At 41.2% G+C, this 16,981-nt stretch overlaps 1 protein-coding gene across 1 annotated transcript in view; it reads right to left on the bottom strand.

The window, feature by feature from the left end:
- Nucleotides 1-8,189: 8,189 nt before the first annotated feature.
- Nucleotides 8,190-16,981, bottom strand: part of MRAP2 (melanocortin 2 receptor accessory protein 2) — a 31,144-nt gene continuing 22,352 nt past the window's right edge. Inside the window, exon 3 of the mRNA XM_032593314.1 lies at nucleotides 8,190-9,736. Within this exon, the coding sequence (XP_032449205.1) occupies nucleotides 9,343-9,736 (394 nt within the window). The 3' untranslated portion in view covers nucleotides 8,190-9,342. The remainder of the gene's footprint in view (nucleotides 9,737-16,981) is intronic.

Raw genomic sequence — 16,981 nt, 5'->3', positions numbered from 1 at the left:
GAATATGTTTTGATATTTGGACAATGATTATCCTATTATTCTTTGAAAGTGCAGTAATAGCAACAAGTAATCAGGCCTGACAGAACATGGAGATAACAAACAATAAACCATTCTTAATCTGTTGGACTCCTTGACAATATGCAGGAGATGAGCTAGATATCTTTGCAGATCTCTCTTAATGCAGGGCTCACACCTGCAAAGGCTAAAGCTCTTTTTTCAGCAGAGGGAACAAATCAAGATTCCTGATCCGGTGAAGTTTACTAGATGGCAAGAAGATCAGAAAAGTACACAGAGCCAAGTATGAATAAATGCAGTTAAGTGTCATATGGAGTGTGAATGGAGCACAGGAGAAAAAGAAGAAATCCCTTTCACCTGGGACCTGGAAAGCTTCTTTTGGAAAATGTGGCTTTGGGGATGGATCTTAAGAAATGGGTGGAATTTTGGCAGAACAGGATGTAAGGAAATTCCAAAAACTGATTCCAAAATTCAGACAGAAACACAAAGGACCCCAGATAGTCAAAACAATTTCAAACAAGAAGAACAAAGTCGGGGACTTACACTATCTGATTATAACACTAACTATGAAGCTACAGCAGTCAAGAAGTATGATTTGGCATAATATAGGCAAATAGGACAATGCAACAGAATAGAATATCCAGAAATAAGCCAACACATGTACACGCATGCTGGAAAACTGATTTTCAGTAAAGGTGCAAAGGCAACTCAGTACAAAAGGTTCTTTTCAACAAGTAGTGCTGAAACAATCAGATTCCTAATGCAAAAAATAAACTTTGATCATACATCACAATATATGTAAAGATGAACTCAAAATGGATCATAGACTTTAATATAAAACCTAAAACTATAAAACTTAAAGAAAAAAAGATTAAACATTTATGACCTTGAGTTTGGTGAAGATTTCTTTGACATGACACCAAAAATATGACCTATTTTAAAAAGAATTGATAAATTCAACTTCACCATAATAAGCAACTTCTGCTCTTCGAAGACTCTATTAAGCAGACAAAAAGACAAGCTATAGGCTGACAGAAACTATTTGCAGATCATATATCTGATCAAAGATTTATACCCAAAATAAAGAACTCTCAAAAGTCAGTAATAAAACAAACACCCCAAATAAGACAATGAGCCAAAGACATGAAAAGACACTTTACCAAAGATATCCAGATGCAAAATAAGCTTATGAAGAGATGCCAAATAGCATTGATTATTAGTGAAATGCAATTGAAAACCATAATGAGATAGGACTAAACACATATATTAGAATGGCTAAATTTTTAAGAGATTGATCTTACAAAGTGTTGGTAAGAAAGCAAAACAAACCAGAATTTATACACTGTGAGGAATTTAAAACTATATAACCATTTTAGAAAATGTCCAGCGGTTTCTTAAAAAGAAACATCTATTGGGGCGCCTGGGTGGCGCAGTCGGTTAAGTGTCCGACTTCAGCCAGGTCACGATCTCTCGGTCCGTGAGTTTGAGCCCCGCGTCGGGCTCTGGGCTGATGGCTCAGAGCCTGGAGCCTGTTTCCGATTCTGTGTCTCCCTCTCTCTCTGCCCCTCCCCCATTCATGCTCTGTCTCTCTCTGTCCCAAAAATAAATAAACGTTGAAAAAAAAATTAAAAAAAAAAAAAGAAACATCTATCTGCCATATGACCCAGATGTTCCTCTTCTAGGTGCTTAAGAAAATAAAAGCACATGCCAATATAAAGATTTGTAAGCAAATATTCATAGAAGTTTTATCTATAATAGCCAAAATTGTAAATAACCCAAACATCTATCAACAAGTAAATGGATAAAAAAAAATACAACATGGGTGATCTCAAAATAATTACGTAAGAAGCCAGACAAAACAAGAGTAGATAGCACATGATTGCATTCATATAAATATCTTGAAAATACAAACCAATGTATAGTGACAGACAGCAGATCAATTGTTTCCCGGGGAAGAGGTGGGGAGGGAGGGATTACAAGTGGGTATGAGAAAACTTCTGTGGGTGATAAACATATTTATTATCTTGGTTGTGGTGATGGTTTCTTGGGTGTCAAAGTGTATTAAAAAGTACACTTTAAATACATAAAAATCATTCTGTCAAGTATACCTCAAAGTTGTTTTTGAAAAAGCAATTGAGTACTGACCTACCTCAATGGCTGACTGGAGCAAGATGATCACCCCAAACTCTACCTGCCTAACAGGAAGTAGGGAAGCTTCTCTCATGGAAGACATCATTTGTAGCATCAATCGATTTCATTCACAATGTCTGCCAAATAAGTAAACAATTTCCAGACATGCAAAGTGTCCAGGCTATATGATTTAATAATACGAGAATAGGAAACATTAGCAAGTGCAAACACAAGTGGTCCAGGTATCAGGGTTAGCAAATGAAGACTTTTAAAATAATCACTTTCAATGTGTTCGATAAACTAGAGGAAATGGTGGACAAAACAGATAAAAGGATAAAGATTTGCACCTACGAAATATACTGAAATGTATTTTTTAAAAGAATCAAACTGAGGGGCGCCTGGGTGGCTCAGTTAAGCGACCAACTTCGGCTTAGGTCATGATCTCACGATTCTCCAAGCCTGGAGCCTGCTTTGGATTCTGTGTCTCCCTCTCTCTCTCTCTCTCTGCCCCTCCCCTGCTTGCTGTCTCTCTCCCAAAAATTAACATTAAAAAAAAAAATCAAACTGATATTCCAGAACGGAAGCTTTTAGTTCTTGAAATACGGGAAACTGAGATTAATTTGGATCCCTTTACAAAGGAAAATGTTCAGTAATACTGAGTAAAACAAAACAACAAAAATAGTATAGAGCTAACCATGAAGAAAAGAATTCTCTGATGACAAAAATAAACAGGAAACTTTTAAAGCCAGAATGGTAAGCTTGTGAGCTGATGCCACAGCACCCTGGGGACAGGGTTTTAATCTGCATCCTCAAGTGGGTTAAAATACCCACTCAGAAAAAAGGGGTTCATACCAGGCATAGAAACTGTCTTGCTTTCCTGAGACCCTTCAGTGAAAGGGAGGCAAGGAACTCCATACACTGACATAGATAAGGGATGAGGACATTGGTTATACCAGGGTTCCTAAGAAAAACAAGACCTCCCTTAAAAAACATCTAAACTCCAAGCTCACACTTCATGTGGAGGTGGGATCCAAATTTATACTATATATGAGGCAGGAAGCCCCAAGCAAAAGTTTAAAAATAACATAATTCCAGATTTATCACTCAGGGAAATTTTTATTTTTTATTTTTTTTTAAATAATTAAAAAAGTTTAATGTTTATTTATTTTTGAGAGAGAGCAGGGAGGGTTAGAGAGAGAGAGAGAGAGACGCATATAGAATCCAAAGCAAGCTTCAGTCTCTGAGCTGTCAGCACAGAGCCCAACACGGGGCTTGAACCCATGAACAGAGAGAGATCATGACCTGAGCTGAAGTCAGAAACTTAACCAACTAAGCCACGCAGGCACCCCACTTAGAGAAATTTTTATAAAACCAGGATGCGTGAGACAATCATAGAAAAAAATACTGCTCACTGTAAAGAAGCTCATGCAACTACACACACACACACACACACACACACACCAGTTGGAAACAATTGACTATAAAAAGTAGCAAACCCAAAACCCCCCAAGATGATTAGTATTCCAGAGCCTAAAATTATGAAACAATCGGGGTGCCTGGGTGGCTCAGTCAGTTAAGCGACCCGCTTCGACTCAGGTCATGATCTCAAAGTTGGTGGGTTTGCAGGCTCTGTGCTGCTCAGAGCCTGGAGCCTGGAGCCTGCTTCAGATTCTGTGTCTCTTGCTCTCTTTCTACCACCCCCCTCCCCGTTCGTGCTCTGTCTCTCTCTCTCTCTCTCTCTCTCAAATAAACATTAACAAGTTTCTTAAACTATGAAACAATAAAAGAGAGCATAAAATGACTATGGCTAAATCCTCCTTTAAAAATATAAATCATAGAAAATTTAATGGAAAATATTAGGACCTCATGAGAAAAGAACAGGTGGATTGTTTTAAAAGAGCCCAACAGAACTTATGGAAACAAAATATATACAACAATTGGTACATCAAATTCAACAAGTTAAACAACAGACTTGAACTTTCAGTATCCAGTATGTTTATTAAAATTCAAGAATAATCTCTCAAACAGTTGTTTAAAAAATAAATAGATAAATAGTTTAAAAAGAAAATAAAAACTACACTAGAATTAAATTTTAAAAAGAGAGAGAGAATAAAAACAAATGAGCCAAAATGGAGCATGTAGAATAGGTCAATCACTATTTTAAGTGCTTTATATGTTTTATCACTTACTGCTCACTAACTTTTAGGTGGATGTTATCCCTTCTTGTTTATGAGGAAACAGTATCTAGGCACCCTGGCGAAGATGGCACAGTTAGCCAGTAATGAAACCCATCTCAAACAGACTATTTCCAGACCACATACTCTTGAGCACGGCTGCATGGTGTAAAGAAAAGAGAAAAGCAGAGCAAAGTAAATAGAAATCACAAAATAAGAGGCTAGAAAGCAAGCATCATCAGTAATCAGGGAACAAACCTGCAAGTTAAAAGATTTACAGATTGTTTCCCTGAAACAAAGCACAATTAAAATTTAAAACAGATTGAAAGTTACAAAGAACACATAAAGAGGTCAAACATTGGAGACAGAAAAAAAAAATCAAGTAAATACTAACCAACAGCGAGGGACCCATTGAAGCCTTCACCAGGTTCTCCATTTCTTGGAACCCAGTTTGATGTGCCGCCAGGCAACTCTACACCTGAGCAACAGACCGAGTCTCCCAGAGCCTTAGTTCTCCCGCCTGTAAAATAAATATAAATACATATAAGAAACAGTCCATCCCTCCCTCCAGCCAGTTTTTATCGGCTGCCTCCTGTGTTTCAGGCACCTGTCTGGCCCTGGCAGAGCTTACATTCTAGTAAGAGGGACACGAAGGAAACCGCAGACATCGTAATCATGCAAATTGTACAGTATGGTAGGTGATAAGTGCAGTAGAGAAAGAAAAACAGAGTATGATCAGGGAGATAGGGTTCTGGCCAGGAATAAGGGGAAGGCAGTGCCCAGTTTGAAAGAATGGCCAGCGTAAACCTCACTAAGAACATTGAGGAGGGGGCTGTTGCTACTCGGGATCCAACAAAGCACTACAACGAGGTGATGTCAACACCAGAGATTTGCTGTCTCTCAATTCTGAGGCTGAAAGTCTGAGATCAATGTATCAGTCAGCAGGACTGCTTCCTTCTTAAGGCTGTTGAGGGGAAGTCTGCTCCAGGCATCTCTCCTTGGCTTATCTTCTCCCGACTTTTCTTCACGTGGACTTCATCCTATGCGTGTCTCTGTGTCCAAATATTCCCTTTTTATAAGGACACAAGTCATATTGGATGAGGGCCCACCCTCGTGACCTCTGCTCCAACCCTGTTTCCAGATAAGGTCACATTCTCGGGCTTTAGGGGATAGGACTTTAACGTGTGATTTTGGCAGGTTGGGAGAGGGCACGATTTGACCCATAACAGGGGGCATTTGAGGAAAAAGCTAAAAGAGGTGAGAGAGTGGGCCAAGTGGACATCTAGAGGAAAAACGTACCAGACAGAGAGACTGGCCAGGGCAACAGCCCTTAGACAAATGTCTGATGTTTTCAAGGAATAGCAGGAAGGTCAGTGGGCTGGAGCAGGGTGAGCAGGGTGAGCCGGGGGGAGAACAGATGAGATCAGCTGGGGGATGGAGGGAGGAAAGCCTTGAGGTCAGTATAAGGACTCTAGCTTCTTTGCTGAGCGACACTGGAAGCCATTGCAGAGTTTTGAATGTTTATTTATTTTGAGAGAGAGAGAGAGAGAGCAAGCACAAGCAGGGAAGGCGCAGAGAGAGAGGAAGAGAGAGAGAATCCCAAGCAGGCTCCATGCTCAGCATGGAGCCCAACACAGGGCTCAGTCCCATGACCCCGGGATCATGACCTGAGCCGAAATCAAGAGTCAGACACTTAACCGACTGAGCCACCCACGTGCCCCCATTGCAGCGTTTTGAGCAGAGAGGTAATCAGACTTAACTTATATTTAAAAGGATCATTTAAGCCTCTGTATTGAGAGTTCTCATAGTGGGGTTACAAAAATTAAGTTAGCACAGAGGCTGCTTGGTACCCAATAAATGTCATCTGTTACTGTTTATAAGGGTTCTGGCGATGTCCCACCCAGATTCCTTTACTAGCCCGTTTGTCATTCCCAGCTTTGGGGGCAGTGTTGGTCCACTAGTTCTCCATTCTCTGGAGAATTGTCATTGATCAAAGCAAAAGCCACCTTCCCCTGACCAGCTTGGAGTTACAAAAGGTCATGCCCCAGCCTCAAGAGGGAATGATTCTGTGGTGCAATTTGTGCCTCTTGTCTAATGGAATGAATACATGTGACACAGTGAGAAGTCTCACAATGTTCTTGAGAATGTGACACATGGAGAAACACTGCCAAATTGGGCTTTAAGGGACAGAGAGAGGACAAGATGAAAGTAGGCTGTGAGACCCCCCCCAAAGTTCTACATGCAGGAAACAGGTTGATAAACTACTCCATTACAAATACATTTAAGAAAAAGAAAGGATGATTGAAAGGGCAGAGCTGCAGGCCCAGAGGGCAAAGCCATGAGCCACAGAGGATTATTTCCAGGACAACTGAATGGAGTTAGCCCAAATGAATTTCAAAATTGCTTAGGACTGGTGAGTCCTTTTTTCCTTCCAGTTTCTCCCTTTTGGAACAGATGTCTATAACTGGTCTGATGTGCTTGTCCCACCATTGTATTTTGGGAACAAATTACTTGTTCTCTAGTTTCACAAGCCACAGATGCAGAATTTTTCCCAAGATGGATCGTACCCAGGGTCTCACCCATACCTGAGTTAGATAATTATGATGATGAAATTGGGACTTTTGAGCTAATAAGATTTAGACTATAAATTGGATTTTGAGTTGATGCTTTATAATTGAGACTTTGGAGGATGTTGGGATGAGGTGAATATATTTTACATGTGAGGTGCTCATGAATCTTTGGGGCCAAAGGGAAGACTGTAGGCTAACACCCTCCCAAAACATGTCCAAGTCATAATCCTTGAATTTGTGAGTATGTTACCTTACATGACAAAAGGAATTTTGCATATGCAATTAAGAATCTCAAATTGGGAGATTATCACGGGTAATCTAATGCAATTGGATTATAAGGGTCCTAATGGGTCCTTATAGGAGAGAGGCAGGATGGTCAGAGACAGAGGTATAAAGTAGGAGCAGAGGATGGAGTGATACAAAGTCCTAAGCCAAAGAGTGTGAGTAGCCTCTGAAAGCCGGAAAAGGCAAGGAAGTGGATTTTTCTCTAGAGCTTTCAGATGGAATACGGCTCTGATGACACCTTGATTTTAGCCCACTGACACTGATTTTGGACTTCTGTGCTCTAGAACTATAACAGAATAAACGTGTGTTGCTTTAAGCTAAATTTGTGGTACTTTGCTACAGTAGCAACAGGAAATGAATTTAGGATCCAACATGACCATGAAGAACATGTTGCCTGCTGTGTTGTAAGAAGTTCTTTGTCTCTGAGCCAGGAGTCTCATGTCTTCTGCCAGCATCCACAAAACTGGACCTGGCTTACGTTGATAGCTTGCAGGAGGTGTAAAATCTTATACCCTTCACAGTTTTTGACATTTAGTTAATAAGAATGATGGTATGGTCATAGGTATTTTTCCAACTTCTAGTAACACTCTTCTAATGAATCTATTTCTAAATAAGATACCACTTAAATAGCTTTGAATCTTAAGAAATAGCCTATGGTTTATATTTGGTTGTTTAAGTGATGAATAGTAATATTCATATTAGTAAAAGTTAATAAAATCAGCATTCTTTAATGAAAATAGCAAGTATCTATTTGCAAAAATGTGCTAATTACAAGAAATGTTCCATGCTTTGTTCTACTGTTTAATGTTAGAGTCTTAAAGAATAATATTTTCCTCAAAAGATATTATAGAAAAGGGATTTCTTCTGGTGGGATAACTCCCAAATGAAATCTGGTGCATGACTCAGACCAACTGGGCTCCTAGAGATGACAGAAATTAGGAAGCATTATAAACATGGAATAATTCTTAAAGGAAATGAAAAATTTGGATGTGTGAGAACAAAGAACCAGAGAAAATTCCTGTGCAAATGCATTTATTTTTTAGCTTTAGCAAGACAGGTGGTAAACAAATTCATGATGAAAATGCCACCCAGAGATTAGCAGTTGGCCATGCAAGCAACTGTGTGCACAAAACCAAGTTGTTTCCAATACCAGTGTGCAGACTGGATTCTTTCATGAAATTAACTCTGTGTTGCACCAGGCCACCCTGCATATCTGTTGGTGGGGATTTACAACCCATTCACCATCTCAGCTCAAAGTCCATACACGAGTCACATGACTATCACCTACACACCTGGCAAATAAATAGCATGGCAAGTACTCTTCTTGTGACAGACGCACGCCAACACAGAGATACAAAAGGCACCTCCTCTCACTGAGCTGACAACCTTCTCTACATTTCTGGGAACAAGAGTGCCATGCAATGTACCATGAATTGGTACCATGAATTGGTTCATTCTGGGAGAAGAGGGGCAGGGCTGGCCCTAGCTTTTAGCATGGGTGGCTGGAGGTTCTCAGAAGAGCTGTTTCAGTACAATCAAAGAAATGTTGGCCATGGTGACTGAGAGATGTGTCTTCTGACCTCCTCATAGATGCTTGGACCTCTGACAAAAGCTGGGCTCAGTTAAGGGCTGAGTGGAAGGTACCAACATAGGGCATCCTACAAGAGATAGGAGGCAGTGCCCTGGTTTATACTGCGTTATGTACATTCCAGCTTCTTCTGGATGCAAAGTCACAAATTCACAAAATATTAGAGCTGGGATGAGTCATCTACTTCAAACTCATGTTACAACGAACAATGTGGCAGCCCAGAGAGGTAAAGCAACTTGCTAAAAATAGAGCGTGGTGGTGGCAGGGCCAGACTGGAATGCAGCATGCTAACCCCCATTCAAGAACACTGACACTCTGTGCAGCCAAACTTTTCAACAACAAGGAAGATGAGACCATGCAAATACTTTATTCTCAAAAAAGCCTGAACTGTGTTTAAAGGCACAGAAGCTCAGCTTCTTCAGCTCTTTTCTGAGGGGGCTCTCTTCTCTGTGTCTTTCTTTCTATCTCTGTCTCCCATGTCTCCCCCCAACACACACAAACAACTTTGGTCAGTGGAGATTTCTTGCTTTACAAAGACGGATCCAACATCTCCAGGAAGACACTTTACAGAGTACGTTTCTCAATCCAGGTCTTTGTGTGAGGTCTGGGAAACTGGCTTATTTTCTAGAACAATAGGTGGTTCTGAAATCAGAAGATCATCCTCCCCAAAGGAGGAGTTCTGGTCTGTGTTCACGAAGTTGGGGATGTCAAACTTCATGAGCCTGTTCAACTCCTCCTCTGGCCGCCCGTTGCTTCTAATGGCTTCCTGCAGTTGAACACAGCTGTCAAGGGCTGTGGTCTGGTGACAAGCTTTAGCCCTATCCAAGTGTTCCACTTCATTGATGTAGCAGTGAAAGAGAGACCTGGATTCCTCATTGCCCTGTCGAGAAAACACCTTATCTGGCTCCAGCGGTCTTCCGAAGTCTGACACAAAGCTATTCATTCTGAATCTCTTCTCTGAAGACTCTGCATTGCTGTAGAGAGAAGGAAAATAAAAGAGTGCTTATATACCAGCTTGGTCACCTACAGAAATCGTGGGTTTGGGCATGTTGGGCAGACCAGCATGTTTCCACTGAGCCTCAAGCACATGCCTCTGTACAGGACAGACAAATACCACAACGGAGAGATATCACTTCTGAACATGTAAATAAACCCAAGACAACTGGACCATCCCGAAAAGACACCTTGCTGAGGAATCCCCCAATATTCTGGATCAAACAGCCATGCTTCTCTGGGACTCTTGGATCACCTTCATCAGAATTAGTTGAAGTGCTTCTGAAAATGCAGAATCCTGCAGGGCAGGCACCTGGGTGGCTCAGTCGGTTGAGCGTCCAACTTTGACTCAGGTCATGATCTCACAGTTCGTGAGTTGGAGCCCTGCATTGGGCTCTGTGCTGACAGCTCGGAGCCTGGAGCCTGCTTCAGATTCTGTGTCTCCCTCTCTCTCTGCCCCTCTCCCACTCATGCTCTGTCTCTCTCTGCCTCTCAAAAATAAAGAAATGTAATTTAAAAAAAATGCAGAATCCTGGGTCAAGACCTTCAGAATCTCCAGAGGTAGGGGCTGTGTTTTCATAGAATCCCCAGGGATCACCACTGATGGTCAAGTTTAGGACTCCTGACCTACATCAGATCAGCCTGAACAGCAGTGCTATCTTACAGGGTAAGTTTCATATTTGTCAAAGTGCTTTCATGTCCATGTATTTCACTTGATTCTCAAAAATGACCAGTGCAGGGGCGCCTGGGTGGCGCAGTCGGTTAAGCGTCCGACTTCAGCCAGGTCACGATCTCGCGGTCCGTGAGTTCGAGCCCCGCGTCAGGCTCTGGGCTGATGGCTCGGAGCCTGGAGCCTGTTTCCGATTCTGTGTCTCCCTCTCTCTCTGCCCCTCCCCCGTTCATGCTCTGTCTCTCTCTGTCCCAAAAATAAATAAACGTTGAAAAAAAAACAAAAAACAAAAAAACAAAAAACCAAAAATGACCAGTTCAGTCACTTAGGGCAGAAATCATGATACCCATTTCACAAATACATGAGCTAAGGTAAAGAGCCATCAGATTGCCCCCCTGAGTCACAAAACCAGTTAGTAGTGGCAGTGAGAATAAAACCCACTTTCCTAATTCCTTGTTTTACTTAATGTGGAACCAATTAGCAACTCAATGGTAATAAGTCAGTGAATGAATGAATAAAATAAGTGTCGATTAACCCCATTAGAGCTTTGAATAATCTGACACCCATCTATTTTAATCACCATCCTTTCCAGGTTTCTACAAAGGTTGCTCACACACAGGTAGTGATTCTTTAAGGGTGAGAATCATGACTGAGCATATTTTCAACTCCAGAATAGAAGCTGACAAAAATTAGATTCTAGAGTCTGTTTAACAAGCATGTGATCTCCATGATTTTAGTTCTAAATCTCTTCCTTCCCACCCTATAACTCAGGATAAAGTTCTTATGACCAAGCTCTCATGGGGCAGAGGGCATGGATGCAATTTTTTTTTAAGTTTATTTTTATTTATTTTGAGAGAGAGAACATGAGCAAGTGGGAGAGGGGCAGCGAGAGAGGAAGAGAGAGAGAATCCCAAGCAGACTCCACACTGTCAGCACAGAGCCCAATGCAGGGCTCAAACTCACAAACTGTGAGATCATGACCTGAGCTGAAATCAAGAGTCAGATGTTTAACCAACTGAGCCACCCAGGGGTCGGTCCCTGGATGCAATTTACAGTCTGGAAAATCTGACTGTATGGACTCCATATATTACTTCCATATAGACCTCTGGATTTTGGAGGTCAGTTATCCTATAAGCTTTGCAATCCAGCAGCTGAGGGACTTTATACCAGCTCTCCAACCTGATTACCTGGGTGACATCAGACAAGGCATTCTTCTCAGAAGCCTGAGTTTTCCTTTTTTTTTTTTTTTAATTTTTTTTAACATTTATTTATTTTTGAGACAGAGCATGAATGGGGGAGGGTCAGAGAGAGGGGGAGACACAGAATCTGAAACAGTCTCCAGGTTCTCAGCTGTCAGCACAAAGCCTGACGCGGGGCGAACTCACAGACCGGGAGATCATGACCTGAGCCAAAGTCAGACGCTTAACTGAGTGAGCCACCCAGGCACCCCGATCCTTTTTAATTAAAAAAAAAAAAAAAATCAGGTGAACAAATATCATAGCCTACTGAGCAAATGTGATGTGAAGCTCAATGATTTATACAAGAGTACAATGTTCACCAAGTCACGTATTCAGAATTCAGAGAAAAATCACTTTAGAGGGACTGACAACTTCTGCTTTAATGCACATTTAAGAGGTCTTCTTATCTTTCAGTAAGTGGTTTTCTTCCCCTAATCGTCACTTCACCCAGGTTTAAAAGATGTTTGAGAGTAGGAATGAGTGTGCCGGCAACCTGTGACCAAATAAGATAAAATGTCACCTAGGAAAGAAGGGCTTAACACATTTGGAAACGGCATGACTAAGATGCTGGGGCTTATGTCACTTTCCAAATCCAGGGCTAAGAAGCAGCTGAGGCTTCTCTGCCTGCCTGGAGCATCTACCTAGTATGAAAGCAGACCCAGAAACCCAGCTGTGGGCAGCAGCTCTTCTATAACCCAGGCTACATTTTCTCAGGATTAAGAAGTGGCTCCATTAATCATCCTTGCTGAGAAATTAGTCAGTCAGAGAACTCATATGACTTCACTCATATGAGGACTTTAAGAGACAAAACAGATGAACACAGGGAAGGGAAGCAAAAAGAAATAAAAACAGGGAGGGGGACAAAACAGAGAGACTCTTAAATATGCAGAACAAACAGAGGGTTGCTGGAGGGACTGTGGGAGGGGGGTGAGCTAAATGGGTAAGGGGCATTAAGGAATCTACTCCTGAAATCATTGTTGCCCTATATACTAACTTGGATGTAAATTAAAAAAATAAATTAATAATTAAAAAAAAATCATCCTTGCTGAGCCAAGAGGAGACCAAAAGAGTTTTGTCTTCCTGCATGGCAGAGCCAGGAGGTGGACAGTCAGGCCCTGGAGGTGCCTTCTCTGCCCCACCCGGCTCTTCTGACCTTTCTCCTGATGATCTCTTGGTGTGATAACAGTGCAATTTGTCTGATTCTCCCTCCCTGAGAATAAGGCAAAAGTTCACCTTTGTACTCTTAGAATTTGGTAAATGTTAAATACTCAATAGATCATCCCTTTATTCTTCTTTTCTTTCTTTGACTGGTAAACTAAAGAACCTATATGTGAAAAAATGTAATCACAGACACAGATTGCTTCAATTCCATTTATTCCATTATAGGGTAAAATTTACATATTGGAGCTCATAGATCATAAAAGCAAAATCCCACATAAACATCCATATAACTCTGATAGTGACCAAGATAGACAATGTTTCCTTTCTCCTAGAAAGTTTCTTTCCATTCAGTTTCTACCTACTTTAGCACTGCCTTGATCTCTCTACGGATAAGCTTTGCTTATTCTTGAATTTCTAGTCAATTTCCACCTCCAGTAGGTAAAGTGTGTGGATTTTTATCACCACAGATTAGTTTAGCCTGTTTTTAAAATTCATACAAATTCATATAATATATAACCTTCTGTGCCAGATTCTTTTGCTTAGCATAATGTTTTTTGAGAATCATCCATGTTGTTACATATAACAACAGTTTGTCCTTCTTGCTTAGTGATATTTCATCATATAAGTTTGTTACAATTTGTTTATTCATTCTCCTGTTAAAAGATATCTGGCTTGGGGCACCTGGGTGGCTCAGTCGGGTAAGTTTCTGACTTCTGGTTTCGGCTCAGGTCATGATCTCATGGTTCATGGGTTTGAGCCCCGCATTGGGCTCTGTGCTGATGACACGGGACCTGCTTCGGATACTTTCTCTCCCTCTCTCCCCGCCCCTCCCCCCACTCACCCTGTCTCTCTAAAAATGAAAAAAAAAAAAAAGACATCTGGCTTGTTGACAGCTTGGCACTGTTGTGAGTAGAGCTATGAACACTTTTTTTTTTAATTTTTTTTTTTAATGTTTACTTATTTTTGAGAGAGACAGAGACAGAGCGCAAGTGGGTTAGGGGCAGAGAGAGAGGGAGACACAGAACCCAAAGCAGGCTCCAGGCTCCGAGCGGTCAGCACAGAGCCCAACATGGGGCTTGAACTCACAGCTATGAGATTATGACCTGAGCTGAAGTCGGAAGGTCAGGATGGAGCCACCCAGGCACCCTGCTATGAACACTCTTAATTAGTCTCTTTGTAGATACTTGTTTTTATTGCTCTTGAGTAAATACCTAAGAGTAGAATTCCTGGGTCAGAGAGTAGACACGTGCTTAACATGATAAGAAACTGCACTTTTCCAACGTAGTTGTGCCATTTTACAACCTCACCACAAAGTATCAGAGTTCCAGTTACTCCCCATCCTTGTCGACATTTGGTGTTGTTGGTCTTTTCAATGTTAGTCATGCTAGTGGGAGGGAAATGGCATCTCATTGTGATTTTAATGGGCATGTCTCTGATGTCTAGTCATGTTGAATACCTTTGCATGTGCTTATTGGTTATTGGTTTATCTTCTTTTGTGAAGTTTCTGTATGAGTCTTTTGCACATTTTAAAAATTGGGTTATTTTTGTTATTGATTTGTGACAGTTTTATAATATATTTTGAATACAAGCCGTTTGTCAAATGCATTGTAAACATTTTCTCTTGATCTGTGATTTACATTTTCATTTTCTTAGGATGTCTTTTGAGGGGTGCCTGGGTGGCTCAGTCAGTTAAGCATCCAACTCTTGATTTCAGTTCAGGTCATGATCTCACATTTCATGAGATCAAGCCCCATATCAGGCTCTGTGCTGACACCACAGATCCTGATTGGGATTCTCTCTCTCCCTCTCTCTCTGCCCATCCCATGGGTGTTTTCTCTCTCTCTCTCTCTCTCTTCCAAAATAAGTATTTTTGAAGGTGTCTTTTGATGAGTGGAAGCTTTAAATTTCAGTTAAGTTCAAGTTATCAACTTTTAAAATTTTACATTATGTTTTTTATATCATCTCTAAGAAATAATTGCCTACCCTAAATTCATGAAAATATTCTCCCATGCTTTCTTCTAGAACTATGCTGTCCAATATAATAGCCATTAGCCACAGGTGGCTATTTAAATTTAAATTATGTAGAATTTAAAAAAAAAATCAGAATCTCTGTTCTATTACTCCCATTTCAAGTGCTTAAGAGCTACTTATGGCCAGGGGTTACCTGCATGGACATCACAGAGAACAGTTGCATCATCACAAAACTGCTCTTGGACAGAGTTGTTCTAGGAGCTTTTACTGTGGGTATATGAACCATGTTGAAATAGGGGTCAAGATTCCTTTCTTTGTTTATCCTTTTTTTTTAAATTTTTTTTTTAATGTTTATTTATTTTTGAGACACAGAGACAGAGCGTGAGTGGGAGAAGGGCAGAGAGACAGGGAGACACAGAATCCGAAACAGGCTCCCGGCTCTGGGCTGTCAGCACAGAGCCCGATGCGGGGCTCAAACCCACAAACCATGAGATCATGACCTGAGCCGAAGTCGGACGCTTAACCGACTAAGCCACCCAGGCGCCCCTTTGTTTATCCTTTTGACCCAGCACTGTTAAGAGACCTTCCTTTCAATCGACCTTAGACATAGTCATAGACAATAAGAAAAAAATCCATTCACAATAGCATCAAAAAAGTAGAATACAGGCATACTTCATTTTATTGCCCTTTGCTTTATTTGCAAGTTCACAGACACTGCATTGTTTTTTTTTTTTTTTTAACAAATTGAAGGTTTATGGAACACCGTATCTGGTGAGTCCATCAGTGTCATTTTTCCAACAGCATTTGCCCACTTTGTGTCTCTGTGTCACATTTCAGTAATTCTCACAATAGTTCAAATGTTTGCATTATTATTATATTTGTTATGGTGATCTGCAACCATTAATCTTTAATGTCTATCTCTTAATTGTTTTGGGGGCACCACGAACTGTGCCCTCACAGGACGGCAAACAATAAATGCTTTGTGTTCTGACTGCTTCACTGACCAGCCACTCCCCATCTCATCTCTCTTCCTCTCCTTGGGTCTCCCTATTTCCTGAGACATAGCAATATTGAAATTATGCCAGTTAATAACCCTACAATGGCCCTAAGTGTTCAAGTGAAAGGAAGAGTTACAAATCTCTCACTTTCAGTCAAAAGCTAGAAATGATTAAGCTTAGTCAGGAAGTGAGTGCCATTACTGGAACTGGAACCCACCTGTCTACCACCTCTTGGCCCTTCATGAATTATGTCTTGTGTCACCTCCTGCTAGAAGTCTTCCCTGAGTCCTCCAGTCTGAGTTAGAATGTTCTCCTGGAAGACTGGGTGCTTCTCTCCATCTGTCTTCTCACTCTGTATTATACTCTTTTCTTATCTGGCACCCTCATTAACATTATCATCTCTTGAGGGCAAGTATCATGTGTTTCTTGCCTATTTCCTAATACTTAGCACAGTACTGGGCATATAATAGCTGCTCAATAAATTTCTCTTAAATGACTTAATGATGAAGAGATCTTGAAACTAAGTCAACCCTTGGCTTGGCAGGCAGCCTCTTCTATAGTTTCTACAAGGTCAGAAATTAATTCAAGGGCAGCATACCCAAATAAGGTCAAAAAGTAAGAGCAAGAGAGCCTTAATAAGGGATGGTCTATCGGCGGGCACCTGGGTGGCTCAGTCAGTTAAGCGTCTGACTTCAGCTCAGGTCATGATCCCACGGTTTGTGGGTTCAAGTCCGTGACGGGCTCTGTGCTGACTGCTGAGAGCCTGGAGCCTGCTTCAGATTCTGTGTCTCCCTCCCTTCTCTCTCTCTCTCTTTCTCTCTCTGTCTCTCTGTCTCTCTCTACCCTTTCCCCACTTGCTCTCTGTCTCTGTCTCTGTCTCTCTCTCTCAAAAAAAAATAAATAAACATTTAGAAGAAAATTTAAAAAAAATAATAAGGGATGGTCCATTAATAGATCCTGAGTGTGGACTCTAGAGTGAGAGATACAGGAGGTCCAGCAAACTAGTCTCCCCCAGGTCTGCCCTGCACCTACTTTCGGTACAAGGAAACACCCTACCTCTGCCCCCTACAATGCTCTCCACATCCTCAAGCTCTGTTCCATACTCTTCCATGGTGTCTCTCACATAGGTCCTTGGAACTCATATACCGTAGAGTTACTAAAAGGGCATCTTGTACTTTCTACAACTGG

This window comes from Lynx canadensis, chromosome B2, assembly GCF_007474595.2.
Source record: "Lynx canadensis isolate LIC74 chromosome B2, mLynCan4.pri.v2, whole genome shotgun sequence".
In the NCBI taxonomy this organism is placed as follows: Eukaryota; Metazoa; Chordata; class Mammalia; order Carnivora; family Felidae; genus Lynx; species Lynx canadensis.
The sequence above is the reverse complement of the archived record's forward strand: the minus strand, read 5'-3'. Positions and strand labels throughout refer to the sequence as shown.